This window comes from Maylandia zebra, linkage group LG17, assembly GCF_041146795.1.
Source record: "Maylandia zebra isolate NMK-2024a linkage group LG17, Mzebra_GT3a, whole genome shotgun sequence".
In the NCBI taxonomy this organism is placed as follows: Eukaryota; Metazoa; Chordata; class Actinopteri; order Cichliformes; family Cichlidae; genus Maylandia; species Maylandia zebra.
Genome location: NC_135183.1, coordinates 1,764,214 through 1,781,551, shown reverse-complemented (window position 1 = coordinate 1,781,551; position 17,338 = coordinate 1,764,214). Strand labels below are relative to the sequence as shown.

The 17,338-nt window shown below is 39.7% G+C and overlaps 1 protein-coding gene across 1 annotated transcript; it reads right to left on the bottom strand.

Annotated features, from left to right (window-relative positions):
* Positions 1 to 1,862: 1,862 nt before the first annotated feature.
* Positions 1,863 to 16,149, bottom strand: pnpla3 (patatin-like phospholipase domain containing 3). Its single transcript, XM_004570875.4, has 9 exons — positions 15,847 to 16,149; positions 14,374 to 14,606; positions 14,227 to 14,292; positions 11,439 to 11,648; positions 5,356 to 5,416; positions 5,069 to 5,242; positions 4,846 to 4,978; positions 4,627 to 4,734; positions 1,863 to 4,418 (listed from the first exon to the last, which is right to left on the bottom strand). Exons 1-9 carry the CDS (start codon positions 16,031 to 16,033, stop codon positions 4,196 to 4,198), a joined length of 1,395 nt encoding a protein of 464 aa, XP_004570932.1. The 5' UTR covers positions 16,034 to 16,149; the 3' UTR covers positions 1,863 to 4,195.
* Between the last annotated feature and the right edge of the window lie 1,189 nt (positions 16,150 to 17,338).

Here is a 17,338-nt window from a genome sequence, read left to right as displayed (position 1 = left end):
TAGAAAATAAGATGTTTGTTTGTGATAGAGCGAGCGAGTTTATGGTAACCACGTGTATATGTTAGCATTTTGTGAAGGTAAATTGTAAGCATTTGTGTTGTTTAATGATGTACCTTATTGTTTATTCTCTATGAGAACAATGTACGGCGGAAATTGATTATTTTATGTTGTTGTACAGTTCTCACGGCATCGTTACGGCATCTCTGGTGGCATCGTTGGTGGCGCCCGTGTGCAATAAATGCCAGTAAATCAAGAACGCCTTGTGTTCGTTTTTCAACTTGGAGGGAGTTACAACAGCCCTGGATACCTCCTGGATGTTTAGTAACATTAACAAAACTACTGACACAGCAGGGAAAATCAGCTGTGATACAATACTGACTCTGGAAACAAATGAATAATTTACATGGGAAGGGGTCTATAATTTGAGGAAAATGTGGAATCATTGCTCAATGAATCAACTGGTTGGGAGTCTGAAGTTTGATTTAATGAATAGTGGAGGTTCTACGTTCCATTTTTATAATATAAGGGTGAAATCTTCTGACAAGAATTCGTGGAGACTGCGTGGTCCTGAGAACTGAGACTTGGTGGACTCCTGGACTTATCCAGGGAGTTCCAAAAGGTTGATTCTGTTCATCTGGACGTAGCGTTTTCAGTGGGAAAAACATTGACTGAAGTATACACTTGGATGATTGACCAAACGTTCCTCCCACTGAAAACATCCAGATGAACAGAATCAACCTTTCTGGATTCACCTGGATGATTGAGCATGCATCAAGATATCCAGGGAGTTGCCTTATTACAAACTATTCCTTCCTGTATGTGTAACAGCTGACATGTAAGAAAACATTTCTGTCAGATCTTTAGTTGTTTGCGTGTTAATAAACATACTATCATTTTGCATGAATTCATGCATCACTCTGGGGTTGTCTGCAGTGCATGAAACTGAATTATAATTATTCATTGGGGCTACTAACTCACATGCAGATAGGAATCCAATGCAATGTATTTTATAGTAGCCTAAGAATTGAATCCGTGTCTGCACATGGTAATCAACTGGCTGTCAAATAAAACAAAGAAGTTACAGTCCAACAATAGTTTTCCATTTTCACACGTGCTCTAAATAAAGCATTTGATTGGCTTAGTAGGGCCACGTGGGAGGAGTTGCAAGGCAAGAGGTCTGTGTGGTTCCTGTGTACATACATTTATGGTAAAGGAAAAGGCTGCACAGATTAAAATAAGGTAATCAGAGTACAATACAACATGAACTATTTTTATTGTTTCCATTAGAGTCAGATATTAATCAGATTTGCTTTAGCGCATGTCATGTCACAAAGACAAACTTTGCCTTAATAATATTAGAAAACAAAAAATAAAAATAGTCAACAAACTCAGGAACATCAAGAAGTATTCTAAATCAAATAGGGCCTGGAGCTGAAAGGTGTTCTTCACCTGGAGAAAGAGGAGAGCAGGTTTTTTCATGCGCTGCATGAAGAATGAGGAGGTTTGTTTCAAAACTATATCAGCCATCCAGTCAAAATCACTGCACTTGTGCAGGAACTCTCCGTGTTCGACTTTATATATAGAACGTGCATATTTTTGTTGTTTTGTGATCATATTTTAGTCACACTTGCAGGTGTCTGCTCTACCATACACACTTGAATTATGGACTGCTCCTGAGATTGTAATCCTTCTGGGACTTTCTCCCGTTGTTGCGGATGACTTCTGAAGTTCTCTTGTGTCAGGATGAATCTTTGTGTTTCACAGCCTCATGTGCAAATGTGGCTGAGACCACATGTGGCTTTATGTTGTATAAAGTGCTTTGAGTACTCCAGGAGAGTAGAAAAGTGCCATATAAGAATCAGTCCATTTACCATTTACAGCAATGGAATCAATTGTTTAATCTTGAAATATCACAGTGTCTTAACACAAATTACATTTGCGGGAAACAAAACATTTCAATATTTCAAGGTCTGACCATGTAAATACCAGCAAATCTCTGGGAAATAGCACATTGAGTTGATATTTTATACTTAAAAGAAGGGAATTAAAACAAGCCTGTCTTCAAAGGTCATTGCACTGTTATCTTTTAATTTTGAACTTAATAATATAACAAATAAAAATTGTGACTGTGACATGTGCAAAAGTTTGGTCACCTTACAGAGGAAGAAGCTCAATAACCACATCTGATGGCGGTTATTGAGCTTCAGTGTTGGAACCATTAGCAAAGGTCTGCCGCTGGCTTTATGGCTCAAAATGATTTGAAAGTGAATAACATGACTTGTGCTGTTTGGTAGATACATCTCAATATTTAACATTACTTTTCCATTTCAAGTCAGTCACCCTGAAAGTTATACTTACAGTGAGCTGCAACTTAGATATAAAAGCCATTATTGTATGGCGGGCTTCAGGCAGCCGACTGTTACTTATTTAACACTGAATTATATGTTATGGGAGAGTTATTATCGCCTACAGAAGACAGTTTAATGGCATGTCTGAATACTGTGCCTGTGCAATGTCTAAAGTGTTAAAAGTTTGTAAAGTTTTGTGGTGTACTGGACCATGTCTTCATCCATGCTAAAACTGTGCGTTTGTCCTATAAAAATGGAACGTATTGGCTCCAGCACGGTACTGTGTCGGTGCTACAGAGCACTTTGCAGATGCAAACAACTTGACATTGCTGCTATAGTTTAAAAACATACATGTACTATTTAATAACTGGAACATGGGCCACTCTTGTTTGTGGTTCTGTTGGTCCTTTTGCTGGAATTACAGAGTTCATAGTGCACAAAGAAATTCTTTGTACTGCAGATTAAGGCTGTGGTCATTCCCTTTTCAGTTTACGCTTCCTTTCAGCCAATCAGCATTCAGCCTATGCACTGCATTATTGGCCAGAAGCAATGGGCTGATGTGACTTGTACTACTGATTGCATTCCCCTTTGCCTAGCTGGCCCAGGACCAGAACCAGCCTTTAACCTGAAAATGTCAGCTTCAGTGCATTTTCTCTAGCAGAAACATTTCAGGTTTCAGTGGCCGACTAGTAATTTGGGCATGGGTCATTACTACTGCACAAAACAGCTTTGGCTGCCTTCTTCTCTCCCTTGAACATATCTACAGACACCGCTGCCAAAACAGAACCACTAACATTCTCAGACACTCATCACATCCAGGTCATCATCAGCTTAGAAGAGTCGCCAAATAATAGGCAACCAGTCTCAGGAACAGCTTTTTACCCCAGACCCATCATCACACATAACTCTGCCCAATCATGTGAAATAGCCTCTCCTTATGCAGTAGAGATTTACTAATACAAGACAGCTGCAATGACGAAGAGTTAAAAGTTCCAATTAAGTGAACAACTTGGTTTTACTCAAAAATCCTGGAAAGGTCACCTGGATTAATGCTAAGGATTGTTGCACCAAGATTTGTAATATTAGAGCCTTTATATATAATAAATAGATTTCAGGTTTAAAAGGCAATAAGGAAGTGCCTTAAACTTGCATTCTCCTTAAAGGCCACCACAGACGGACCCCTGTAGTTGCAAAAAGTCTCTTTTTAGTAAAACAGCTTTCAGCTATGACCTAAAAAAAGACTCCTGATGACTTTGAGGTCTCACTCCCTAGTTTCACATTATACTGAATACAATCAGTCTCTCTGGAATTTGATCGCACTGAGAACCAAAGGACACCTTCACACGGTAGCCCCGCCTTCTTTGGTACCCGTTTTACTCTGTGGAGTATTAATTATTTAGAAAATTAAAATCATTATATACTGAAAAAAACTTTAAATTAGTGATTGGGACCACAAACCTTGGACATATCACTCAACGGTACAAGTCCATCAGCGTGGTGAAATGAAGAAGGAGTCAATATTTGAAGGGAAAGAAAGAAGCTGTCATTGAATGCACTGGGATGGTTCCTATGAATGCATATTTTAAACCTAAAAATATTTAGGGAAGTAGATAGATATCATACTGTGCTGCGCACCGATTTAGGTCATAAAACACATCACAGAAGTACAATACTCTTTGCACTGGATGGAGTGTTCAGAGTCAGTGTAAAAAACAGATACACACCAGTGAGTACTGGCTAAAATTTCTACCATCCATCGATCCATCCTTGTCTCAACAAGAGAGCTGACATTAGACCGTGTTTCTGTTAAAGTTCAGGTCCTGGAGCATCTGACTGTTGTGAACGTTCTATGGTTCATCTTGGATGCCAACAAAGAAGCAGACATCCTGTGGGGAGGAGGGATCGATGGCTGGATGGCTCTGATGAGACGCGGAGAAGGCAGATTTGGGGATTTCCCAGTAGTTGCTGTGGAGCTCGACAGAGGAAAGAGCAGGTGGGATATCTTTCTGACTGGGCCCGCACTCCGAAGATAGCGGTGGAACACTCAGGCATTTCCTCAGGCAGGGCTCACTGTACAAAAAGCAATGGAAACAAGATTCATGTATAGAAGTGAGAGGTGATCTGGACTCCACAATGAGAATAGTGAAAACAGAAAAAAATGAAGACAGATATTTTTCCAGCTTTCAGATTATTAGAAAGAGGACATGTCTGAAAGCGTCTGACGCTAAACCTCAAACGTTTGTTTGAAAATGACTCTGTATGCCATATTTTCTGTCACCTCATAGCGCTGGCTTGTTCTCCTTTCCAGGCCTGTCTGTAAACATCACCTGCCACCTCAAACAGCCAACGGACATCAGCGGGCACCTCTGGGATCCACTCTACAAACCTGGTCCAAAGCAAAGTGGTAATGGTCACGGATTTGACACCAGCTAATTTTAAGTTCAAAGCTCATTTGGTTAAAAGTGATATACCGTTATTGATGCGACCTCTGTCTTACCTCTGGGCCACTGAGTATGCTGACTGTACAGGAAGTGTGTATGGCATGAGCATGTAGGAGGCCACCCTTACTGGCAGCATCCCAGATACCCTGCCATACAGTCCGGATCTCTCTTGGCAGGCCTCACAGAACACTGACAGCCACATACAGAATAGGATGCAGTTCTTTAAACATTTTAAAGAAGAATGATTCAATCTGTGCTTATTCTGGGATGATACCTTACCTTTCTTGATTGAAGTAGGCAGACTAATGTGTTCATCCACCCCACAGTGCTGTTTACGAAGTAGTCGGAGCCTTCGGAGCACCCACTCCTTGGTTGTTTCAGTATTGTTGCAGCAGCTGATCGAGCTCTCTGGCAGGGAAGGGCCAGCAGTGGGACACTCCAGTGCAAGCAGGTCTGCAACCAAAAAACACCACATAGGTAACACAGTCCAAATGTCAAACTAGAGGCTGATATGAAAGTGTGTAAGTTGGAGAATGACCAAAGCAACCAAGGAATAGAGGACTCACTGTTCTCTTCAAGAAAGCGTAGAGCATCTTTATAACCGCTCTGACACATTTCAGCCAGCACCTGTGGACGGGAGGCAGAAAATATATCTAATAAAGCTGCAATTCATTCAAAATGGAAAAAAGTTAAATATTTACAATAAGACATTTTACTTCTTCATAAAAAATATCATCATAGATATATCAAGATCCACCCCCCACCAATTTGCATGTTCTCCCCATGTCTGCATGGGTTCTCTCCTAGTTCTCTAGCTTCTCCATCTCCGTGAAGTTAGTGGGGTTAGGTTAATTAGTGATTCTAAATTGGCCCTAAGTGTGAATGTAAGTGTGAAATGTTGTCTGCCTCTCTCTTATGTCATCTAGGATATGCTCCAGCCCCCCGGGACCATGAATAGGATAAGAAAAAGATGATGGATGGATTTGAAGGCATAAAAAAGCTAGGATGGTTCAACAAAGGGTGGAAAAGTAGGTGGTACTAAAATGAAGTAATTAGGTTGATCGACAGCAGGTCAGTAAGCGATTTGGTATAAAAAACAGGATGTTAGAGAAGCAGAGTTTAAGAACGCAAAGATGAGCAGAGGTTTACCAGTGTGCAAAAATGTTTCTACAAATTATGGTATACCAATCTGAGCACGCCCAAAAAGAACTAGTCCATGGGACAATTTCAAAATAGTGATCTTCAAGGTGAAATTCTGAAGGCTGACTATGTCATTATTTACAGCTCATAATGTTATCAGAAGATTCAGAAAACCTGGAGAAGTCTCTGTGTGCGAGGGACAAGGCCAGAACTGAATATTGGTTGCCCGTGATCTTTGGGCTCTCAGGTCGCACTGCATTAAAAACAGATATGGGTCGTCCATGTCTATGAGTCGACTCTGGAGGAGAAGTGTAGTCCTTACACAAAGTTCATGCAAAGAAAAATCCACATGTGAACATTGTGGACATTATTCCAGAAGCGGCACTGCCTTCATATAAGCATTTAAAATCTTCCTGCAGCATCTAATCATTGTTTGAAGTTCTGCTGTGAGTGTGTACATTTCATAGGCGAAGATTGACACTGTAAGTGCAATCAGATGTTTCTCTCTGGCTGGCCTCACGTCTTATTATTGCAGTTGTTGTCTTTGGTATACTTGCCAAAATCTCAGGATTTAATTTTTCACCTGATATGACTGAACCGAGGTAGCTGGAAGTCTTCACGGTTACCAGCCTCCACTGAATATTTGGTCTCACTTGCCTGGGTGTTGTTGGTCATGAACTTTGTCTTCTTGGACCTGAGCTCCATACCACAAGCTGCTCCATTAAGATATTCCACTAAGCAAGCAAGTTCATTTCATTCCCTGCATGTCTTTCCTCTGATGGGAACTGTGACTCATTGCTTTCTATTGGCATCTTCCATAACTGTCATACAGTACTGTGTCTGAATCTGTATAACTCCTAATTTATTTATATTTTGCTTCCAAGGAGTCAGACTTGAATTTTTTAACACTCTTGAGCAACAGTTCTGTGGGGTTTTGAAGGTCTTTAAAAGTTTTTCTTTGGACATTGGCTGCTTTTTCACTCACTTTCACTCAAGTCCTTGTACCTGAGTACCCGAACAGGTGTTTTTTCTTGTTTGCTAAGCCACTTGAACCTGAGCTGTGAGTCATTCAAGGATAAATAAGCACCTAACTCAAGGGATGAACCTGTGTTATGTTTATACTAGCAAAAAACGTAGAATCTCTGTCATAGATAACATCTTGAAAGGTGTCAAGTAGTACTTTTGTACCAATAAAGGTGATTCCAAAGAGCTATTAGCTGAAAACTTGGCATATCATGGCATGGTGTGCAGCGTGTCTTTGAGGAAAGTGGAAGACAAAAGAAGAAATGGCTGGCCTATCTGCAGCAGACACTTGGTACCTAAATGTCATGACCTTAAGAAGTAAACAAATCCTGCCAGAGGACCTGAGAATTGCATGTGGGCTTTCAGTTGATCCATCTATTGTTCACCAAAGCCTCGTCAGAAATTATCTCAGTGAAAGTCATTTCAAGGAAAGGAAATGGGGAAAAGAAATAAATTACATATCAAGTGAACTGAAAAGGAGTCTTGGAATGTTGGAAGCCAGGAGACATGTAAATATGAGTGTATACAGCAATCCGTAAAACACGGTCTGTCATGGTTTGACGCTGTATTTCAGCTACTGGCGTTGATGATCTTATCAAAAATGAAGGAGTCATGAAGGTGGTCACACCAAGACGTTGACTTTTAAGCTTGTTGGAATTGTAATACTGTAATATTGACACAATCTCCCTAAAAAGGTCAAATACTTCCTAATATACAGTTTAGCATTGTTAAAATTAAATATACATGCCTTTCATTGTTATGCTATTAAAGTGTTTTGGCAAGTGAAAGGTACAGAGTCGTGTCATTAGGTCTACTGTCAGTTTGTTTTATTGTGTAATAGCTTCAATACCAGCAAGCTGTGACATTGTTAGGAGATGCTCATTTCATTGGCTGGGATGGTCAGGCCACAGGAGACACATATTTGCCAAGCCTGTATGTTTGTATTAAGGACTCACTTTGTTCAGGCATGTAATGTGTGCACTTGTTTTTCAGGTGAAGTGATATAGTGATGTCATTCCAGGAAAAAACACACACATCCCCCAGACACAGATAAGTGAGCTCATTGACAAAATCATAGGACCCAGATAAGGTATGCATACACACACGAGAAGGGGGTGAGGCTATATAGCAATGATACAGCAAATAGATGTACTGCAACAAGGTCAAAGGTCACCTTATCTTAGAGGTTAACTGACAGTCATCACAGTGGCAGGAAATAACAAAAGGAAACTTGGCTTCAGTTTGAATAATAACAATTACATTAAAAAGGCACTTAAAGGCCTAAAACCAAATCTGAGAATTTTGGGGAATTTCTGTTCAGGGGATATTCATTTAACAGATGTTTTAAGATTTAGGTTAATGTTGCATTCAGCACCATAGGACCTCTGTGGCACAGACATCAGGAAAATCAACTGTACATAGTGTTCACTTGAGGCACTTAGAACAACTACTGTAATAAAAATGAAAGATAGTGTACAACACCACTTTGACTTCTCCTGCAGAGCAGCCACTGTGACAACAGTTAGTAGGTAAATGTTACAATATACAAGCACAGAGAGTCACTACATTTGAGATATATGACAAATATTTAAAGATTCTCTTAGGTAATGCAAAAAAGCACAAAATCCGACAATAGGTAGTCTGAGGTAGCGCTGAGCTTCTAATGACTTTGCACCATATTTTGTTGCAGATATAGAGTTATAAGGTGGACTTGCATTATTTCTGTCTAGTTGTTGTAGATTTTTCTCATTGTTTATCTGAAGCTTAACAGCGTTACATTGACGCTGTCTATTAACCGTCAGCAGAGCTAATCAAATTAGCTGCCTAGCTCCCACAGTAATTTTGTCAGTTTACTATCAACCATAGCTGCTAGCTGTTACCTTAAACATAACTTCACAGGCAGCTAATTCTGCTGTTTTTTGCGTGTTAAACAGCTAACTTTAATGTTTCATGGGGTCACGTCTTGAAACATGATTTCCTTAGGGATTATTAAAGTATTCTGATTCTGAAATTCCTCATAAAGTGGTGTTCACATTAAAAGCACTGACATAGAGTTTGGTGTCTTAAACCTGCGTTCCATATAAAAGCCACCATATGGTGACAGCTGTGGTTGTGTTCACGTCTCTAAACATTTTTGGTCATACTGAATATAAATATTTAGTACATTTTGAAAATATGATTCAATTTATCTGTTGCACAAAGCCAGCTGGTTAAAAACTTACTGGTTAACAAAGGGCTAACACTAGTCAGCAGCCAATGAGCATGCGGTCTCAGAGTAAGCCCCACCCCCTTCTCGTCACAGCTTTTTTTGCAACAAATGGCAGCAAAGCTCATCTCAGTGCTTCAAAGCAGGACTTTTGAAACCGGTGGTTGAGTCAGAGCAGCTCCTGTATGCCTACCTGCAGGGAAGCTGTTAGCTGGAAGAGCCAAAGGCTGCGCTGTTGGTAACGATACTGTCGCAAATGAGTCATTTTTAGTATTGATTCGTGTCTGCGTATCAATGTTTTCACATAGTTATAGTTCATTTACTCTGAATTACTCTGAATTAGCTGACGGGTTTGTAAACATGTAGCTTTTTCCTGTGCTTTGGTTCGTTTTCACACAGAAAAATCAAGTGAACTCCAAGCAAACCAAAATGCGACACTTCAGCCTGCTCAGTGGCCAGATGCTTCTGGGGCGGGAGCAACAAAGGTAAATACAGGAAGAAGGTGTTGTGCTCTAGGCTACTAGAAAACACAGAGAAAGTGGTTTACACTGGGTCCGAGGCTCAACCACCAGTGCTCCCAATGTCTCTTCCATCACACTGCACAGCTATGTTTGGTTTGAGGCCATGGCAGAGGTGTGTGGTGCAGGTTTTACCCTGCTGCTGGGAGATGCTCAAACAGCACTTGAGTGGTGCTTAGTTTGCTGGCAGTGTCTCAGAGCTGCTTTACACACGCTTTCCAGGCTTTGGCGACTCCATCAAATAGGGCTGCTCAATTAATCGAATTTTAATCACGATTACGATCTGGGCTTTCAACGATCATTAAAAATGACTGAGCCGATTATTAGCCCCTCCCTCATTTATCCGCGACACCTTAAAGGCCGGTCCGTGAAAATATTGTCGGGCATAAACCGGTCCGTGGCGCAAAAAAGGTTGGAGACCGCTGATTAAGAGGACCCGAGGGAAGCTCGGAAAGCTAAGCAGAAGTTATTTGGAGAGTGACTGCCGTTGGTTGAAAAGAGAGTTTAAAAAAAAAAAACTTCAGTGGTGTTGCACACTATTTTATATTATTTTTTAAAGTCATTGTTAACCCTTTAAAGCCGGTCAGAGCAGCACGCTCCGTTTTGTGTAACTATTTTTAAATCCCTGTAGAACCCGAACCGTGTAAGCTAGCGCAATAATTTGTTTTGCATATGAAACCGGAGGAGTTGTACTTACATCTGATGCCATCAGCTTGTCCTCGGTCACAGTTTCGTTCCACATATAGCTTTGCAAAAACTGCATAAAAAGCTCTTGCAGGAACAAAAACATAATATTCCAGAAACAGGCTTTGCCGTTACTATCAGCTGGTCGTAACACTTCCCACAGTGAAATGATGCACCTGCTGTTTTCTTTGCAAATTTGCATCATAGGATTGTTTTTTGTTTTTCCTGCAGTATATAAAAATTGCTGTATCTCCAAAATAAAACTATGAAGACACTCAAAGTAAATTTCCCGTGGTGGGAAACTATTTTTTGCAACTTTATTGTATTTAAAGTTTTGAGGGATAAACCTCTTAAATTTCTCCAAGTAGAAATATATGTAAACAAAACAAAAGCGATTTTCAATTTTTTTTGTAGTTTATTGCACTTTTTTGCAATTTATGTAATTACTATGGACTTAATGCATACATATTATTAAAATATGGGCTATAACAGTTGTATTGATGTATAGCAACTTGAAATGCTCCCACAAATGGCACTACAGCATGTAAAAAAAATAATATAAGCTCTGGTGGACTTGGTTCTATAGTAGGTCTTAAAGGGTTAAATAAATATCGTCAAATAATCGTGATCTCAATTTCAGTGAAAATAATCGTGATTATCATTTTTGCCATAATCGAGCAGCCCTACCATCAAAGACCGCCGCTTCTGAGGTTCTTGTCTGGTGACAAAGGATTGACCCTTTGCCTACGCACAGATGCTTTTACTACTATTGTTAATCCTTGTAAAGGTGAAAGAATGATTGATTTACTGTTTTGTTATTTTAGATTTTCAACTTTAAAAGATGAAAATCTTAAGTAGGGGTCTCCTTCCTTCTATTCTCTACTTAAAAACATGTGACAGAAGCGACTATCAGTGAGAGTGCAAGATACTGCTGATTGACATATGGCCTGGTAGTAAATACATTACATGGCCTACGCAACCAAAGCCTGGAATGTCTGCAAGAAACTGACCATCAGCTTCAGTGCAATGCACAACGAGTACATCGCCTCCAGTGTGCTAATGCTGCACAGGTACCTACCTTGGGTTCTGGTGGAAAGAGAGCCCTGCTGAGGCGGTACATGTTGCCCATGTTCATCTGGATGCTGGTGTTAGTGAAACGCAGCTCATGAAAGCTGGTGGACTTATCCCGTGGACAGATGTCACTTTCGCCAGAGAAAGGAGATATGGTGATGGTGTTCTTCAGCTCTGACTGAGGCAGGTTATCACTGATCCCACCGTCTACATAACGCTGAACACACACAGACAGTTACCAATATACCTGGAATAAACACATCACTTTTGGTTGTCATTTATAGAACAGGCCACAATGAAGCACAAGGAAACTATTCATTTCTGCTATACCCTGATACCTGGGCCATGCACAAACTACAAACTTTTTTGGTATGCACATTTTGATCCACCATCTAATTTTTCCTGTGGCTGCTCTCACCTACCATCACACAGGACACTTACAATATTAAAACCCAGGCTTCACATTTCACACAATTTTAAAGACTTTACCCAGTTTTTATGTAATGAAAAATTCTGATTACATTTCATTCTCTCAACCAATGGGATACGAAAGCAGGGTTTTCTCATTTAAAGCGCTTAAAAGCGTGACGGAAAGTAGGTCAGTAAGGGAACAGTTGACTGTGCACACAGAGTAAAAACATGATGTTCTTTTTAAATGAATCTTTGCTACACGAGTGTATTTAATTAACTTAAATATGCTATAATTACTATTTTGTTACAATTTTGTTATAATTTCCTTAATAGTAATAGCTAAAGGTTTTAAAGGTTTTAGCACTTTTTATTTGTTTCTTTAGTATTTGGAGACATCCGACTGGAGTCAGATCTGTGGCAGAACAACGTTCCCAAACATTTCAGGCAAAGTGAAAAAAAAGAACTTTATTAGAAAACTACACCTGATGTTAGACATCTGTCTGCATGTGCATACACAACCAGCCGTGGAACACACAGTTCAGTGAAATCGCACATTAGCTTACTGAGCTGTACTCCCTTTTCTGTGTTCACACTGAACTTCAGCACCAAGTTTCAGACAACAACGTCTACGCAGGGTGAAAAGAAACCAGGTGTCCTGTTTTGTTGTTTGGATGGAGTTTACAAATCTTTGACTGTACCAACTGCATTTGATTTTACACATTATAAATGCCTATATTCATTTACAACACTGAATTTTATTTTTTTAAGTTGGACCCTGATTTTTGTCACTGTGTTTATCTTTGATTACAAAGCTTTTAGATTTTGTTATCACACTGACATGTCAGCTGCTTCAATTGTAAATGAGAATTTAAATAAATTTTAACTGACACAATTTATTTGAGGATTTTTAATATTATTTGTTTTTTCTGTTTTCTTTAAGACTTTCATTCCCTTTTGTAAATCAAAGTACATTCTTGTTATTATTAATCCACCATGTCTGCTAAACATGGCATTTCTATAACATCAGTGTTTGTTGTTGGACTCTTTTCATTTTTAATAAATGAAACATGTATGAACTGTAAGTGTAACTGAAAATTGACATTCTCTGATAGTGGGAATCTGATTATCACTAAACTACAAAAATGTGGAGTAACTCAGCCCTGCTGTCATTTTTACGACACCAATATCAACTGAACTTCAGTATAACTCAGTATAACAACAGTCAAGTTTCTTTTTAGTTTCTCTTCTGAATGACATTTGTAGGTGCAGATTTAAAAAGTTCAGAACAGGCATTTTACTGTGAACGTAACACTTACAGTCATTTAGATATCTCACTCTAAATTAACACACTGTACGTTGTAAGTCCCAGCAAAGCCTGTGCTTCCTCAGACAAGTGAAGAGCCGAAAGGGAAAAGTCCAAGTAAGTCCCTGAAAGTGTGATATCATTCAAGGTTACTAGACGCTGACTCCAAAGGAGTCTGACTCTAAACTCTGCCATTCATAAAGCACTGACTTTTCTCAATACATGTTACGTCAGCACATTCGGCTAAGTCAGTGAAAATCACTCCTGAATACATTTCATTCTTTTGAAAATATTAATCATCTGTTTATTAAATCAGAGGCTTCAGAATGTAAGTCAACAAACCAACAGCTTCTACATTCATTTCTCTATATGGTCGTATTAATTATGTGATTAGTGTTACCATAGCTGTAATTTGCCAGATATCTCCATTATTTTTAGCATAATCCAGTCAACACACTTAATGTTTGTGTATTTGTTAGGCAATTTCAAGGAAATGGGGTTGAATTCTAGAAGATGTTACATTTCTTGATTTGTTATCAGGTTTATTATTTTTATCTGCTGTGACTATGATGAACTCCACTTTTGTGATTTTGCTATTATATTATTCTATAACTGGATCTAAATCCAGTCATGAGTGTCTCAATTATAATTGTGGTAATAGGAGAGTTGAGCTGATTACTGAATGAGATTGCTGCCAAAGTCCAAGAGCTGCTGATAAGTCACAGTAAAGCAAACAGCTATATGCTGGGACCTGCAGCTTCTTTATCACTGCTCAGATTGACTACTACACAAAGCCATCCCACAGTCTTTACTCTGTATATTAAATGTGTATTTTCCTTCTTCATGTTTAATGCTTAAAAGAAGCTAAAATCAAATGTGATTATACAAGACGAGCCACGTCTCAATAACATTTTTTACACTCTTTTGCATCCACTCAGCGCTTTTCAACTTTGCTTATTGCTACATTTTTTCTTCACTGCTCAAGCTTCCTTCTTCTTTTTCTGTTCTTTTTAGTCACATGTGTGCGTCTGCTTCCCCAAAGCAGAAACACGCATACATACATGTAAAGAAGCAAACCTACCATTCCTCTGAAGCACGGAGGAATCAGTCCACAGTAGATGGGGATGAAACAGCTGCAGATGAGCGCCTGTGGATAGAGCACAAGGTTAAACTACAGAACACCCATTCCCTGTTATGTGGAATATACCCACCACCTCTTTGTCCTCACCTCAATGAGCTCCTCTTTGGAGTCAAACTCTGACACGAGCACATTCTCCCCATCACTCACTCTGGTCAGAGAGATGCACAGTTGCTTTGAGGCCAGGGTGTGTGCGTCAGAGGGCAGGTTGCGATTCAGGCCAGACCTTAACACCTTAATCAGGTTGAAAGTTGGATGCAGGGGGCCCAGGTTTCTCTTTCTGGCCTCCTTAGCCACCTCAATCACATCTTTACAGCATTTAGCTGGGAATGAAAACACACTAATTAAACCTGTATCAGTATTGTCTGACGCTATCGATGATAACCTGGGCGTCAGTCTAGGTTTACAGATGAGATCGGTCTGTAATGATTGCTTCATCATGAGAAAGAAAGTGAAAGGGTGCCTCTGACTCAAGCACAGTCATGTTGTGGTATGAGCCAGTCCCATTTGAACACAACCTATACATATATATACATGTATATCAATGAAAGACATTCTCTGCCTGCTCTGTATAAGCCTTGCACATATATGAATTGCTGTCTTAAGTTTATAGTACTACTGGTCTCAAGTTACTGACAAGTAATATGTAACCTTGAACAGAAATTAGCTACTAGACTATTACACTCTTAATTGTGCTTAAGGGGCGATGGTGGCTCAAGAGTTGGGAGTCCGTCTTGTAATCGGAAGGTTGCCGGTTCGAGCCCCGGCTCGGACAGTCTCGGTCGTTGTGTCCTTGGGCGAGACACTTCACCTACCGCCTACTGGTGTTGGCCAGAGAGGCCGACGGTGCGATATGTCAGCCTCGCCTCTGTCAGTCTGCCCCAGGGCAGCTGTGGCTACAACTGTAGCTGCCTCCACCAGTGTGTGAATGAATAGTGGAATTGTAAAGCGCTATGAGGGTCTTGAAAAGCGCTATATAAATGCAGTCCATTATTACAAGTGAATTTACAGTACATTTAATGTGGAACATGTGGAACTGCCCCAATGATCCGGTTTAATAGCTTTACACTCTAAAAGGTTATATATTTATTTATTTATTTTTATCTTGGGGGCTTCATGTGATTGTTTTGTTTTGATGTTTTCTCTCCCTTTTTTAGGGTTTCTACTGTTTCCTACTGTAGAAATCTGAAAGGTTCCTTAGATATAAACGTTTATTATTACTTTATTTCATATATCTGCATGCTAACATGTAAATGGTTTTAACTATAAGTAGCTTATGTTTTAAACAACGTTTCGTATATACAAATATTTCATAGTATATTTACAATGTATACAACTTTCTACTAACTTTAAGGTTCGTGTTGTTTATGAAATCGACCTAAATCGCTCTTGTCAAGTGCAACTTTCTTTACGCCTGCTAACTCTACAGACGCCTGCTATCTACACAAGCTGAACCCATATTTATACATATCCCCAGCAGGCTATCAGATCATATTCGGTAATGAATATGATTTTAAGTGTACATTATTATTCAGGCTACCGAGCCCCAGCATTGTATCTTACCTATGGGTGCCTTGCTGGCGAGCATCGAGGCGGTCAGCGCACCGGCCGAAGCCCCATACAGCTTAGTTGCCTCTTTGATAAGGTACGGAGCTTTCTCCAGCAGGCAGCTGGCTACTCCGATATGGTAAATGCCCAGGAACCCGCAACCAGCGAAGGACAGGTTCCAGCCACGGCTTAAGTCGAACATAGCGGGGCATTCCCTCGCTGGGGTATTCTGACAGGTAACGAAGACTGAGCAGGACACCAAGCTGTCAAGCCTGTCACCGCCGCGCGGCCAGAAGGAACGCACGCAACAAGTCAACAACCAGCTATAAAAACAAACTGTGGTGCGTTCAATGACTGTCAGAAAAAGCGTTACGAAACAACGCAACTATGTCCCACTTATCGATTTATTTGTATTATAAGTACATATACATATGTGCATTTCTACTGTCACTGTTTATTAAAAAGGCGTATTTTAACAAAGAGTCATCAACTCGATCATTTTATTCTACTTAAATGACATGTCAAAGCAATATAAAATATGATGTCGTAAGTAATTTGAAAGTCTTCCTATTACCGAGTTAGTACAAAGGCAGCACGGGTTACTGAGGCTTGTCACATGAGCCAATCCATCCAATCAGTAGAAAGGTTTGACTCCGAGACGTCACAACACCTAAAAAAGGTGACAACAAAGTATAAGTTAAAAAAGACAATGGGCAACATTAACAGTATATGAAAGTTCTTGCTTTAAAATCATTTCACTGTGTTTTAGGCTTCGTTTTTATTGATAAAATGTTTTTGAAGATAAATCCACAATGGTAACATAACATGAAAAGATATAGAACTAAAAGATTGCAATGTCTTATCTGTTCTTTGCGGGAATAAAACTGACAGATGAAGTGTGAATGCATGTTTCACAAAGGGCTAGACATTTCTTTTTTGACTTTATTTTCCAAAAAATTTTTTAATTTATTTTTTATTTTTATTTTTTAAGAAATGTAAGAAAATTTCAAACTAAAATGCCACGTTTAAATAATTTAGTAGTTTCTAGAAATCACTTTACCAGCAGTAACACCTTTCAGTCTTATTATGTAAGACTCCACAGGCTTTGCACACCTGCATCTAAGCAGTTAATCCTATTCTTCCTGATAGATCCAATCAAGCTCTGCCATATTAGATGGAAATTATCTATAACCTGCTATCATCAGGTCCTATTTAACCACACAGATTGAATAACTTTATCATGCAATAACTCGAGAAGTGTTCTGGTTGTTTGCTTTAGGTCGTTGTCTTGCTGAGAGGGGTGCTAGTGCACCAGTCTCAGGTCACTGCGCTGTGGAGCAGGTTTTCTTTTTTGTGTTTGGCTCCATGCAATCTGTACCCGAAGTCATGCTGTATCAACACAACATGCAGTCATCATCACCAGCCTCATAGCCCAATAGTTCTCTTTTGTCTGTGGAACGAGTTTGCTTCTGCAGGGCGCGCGCATCCTCGAGCCTGCTGAGTGGTC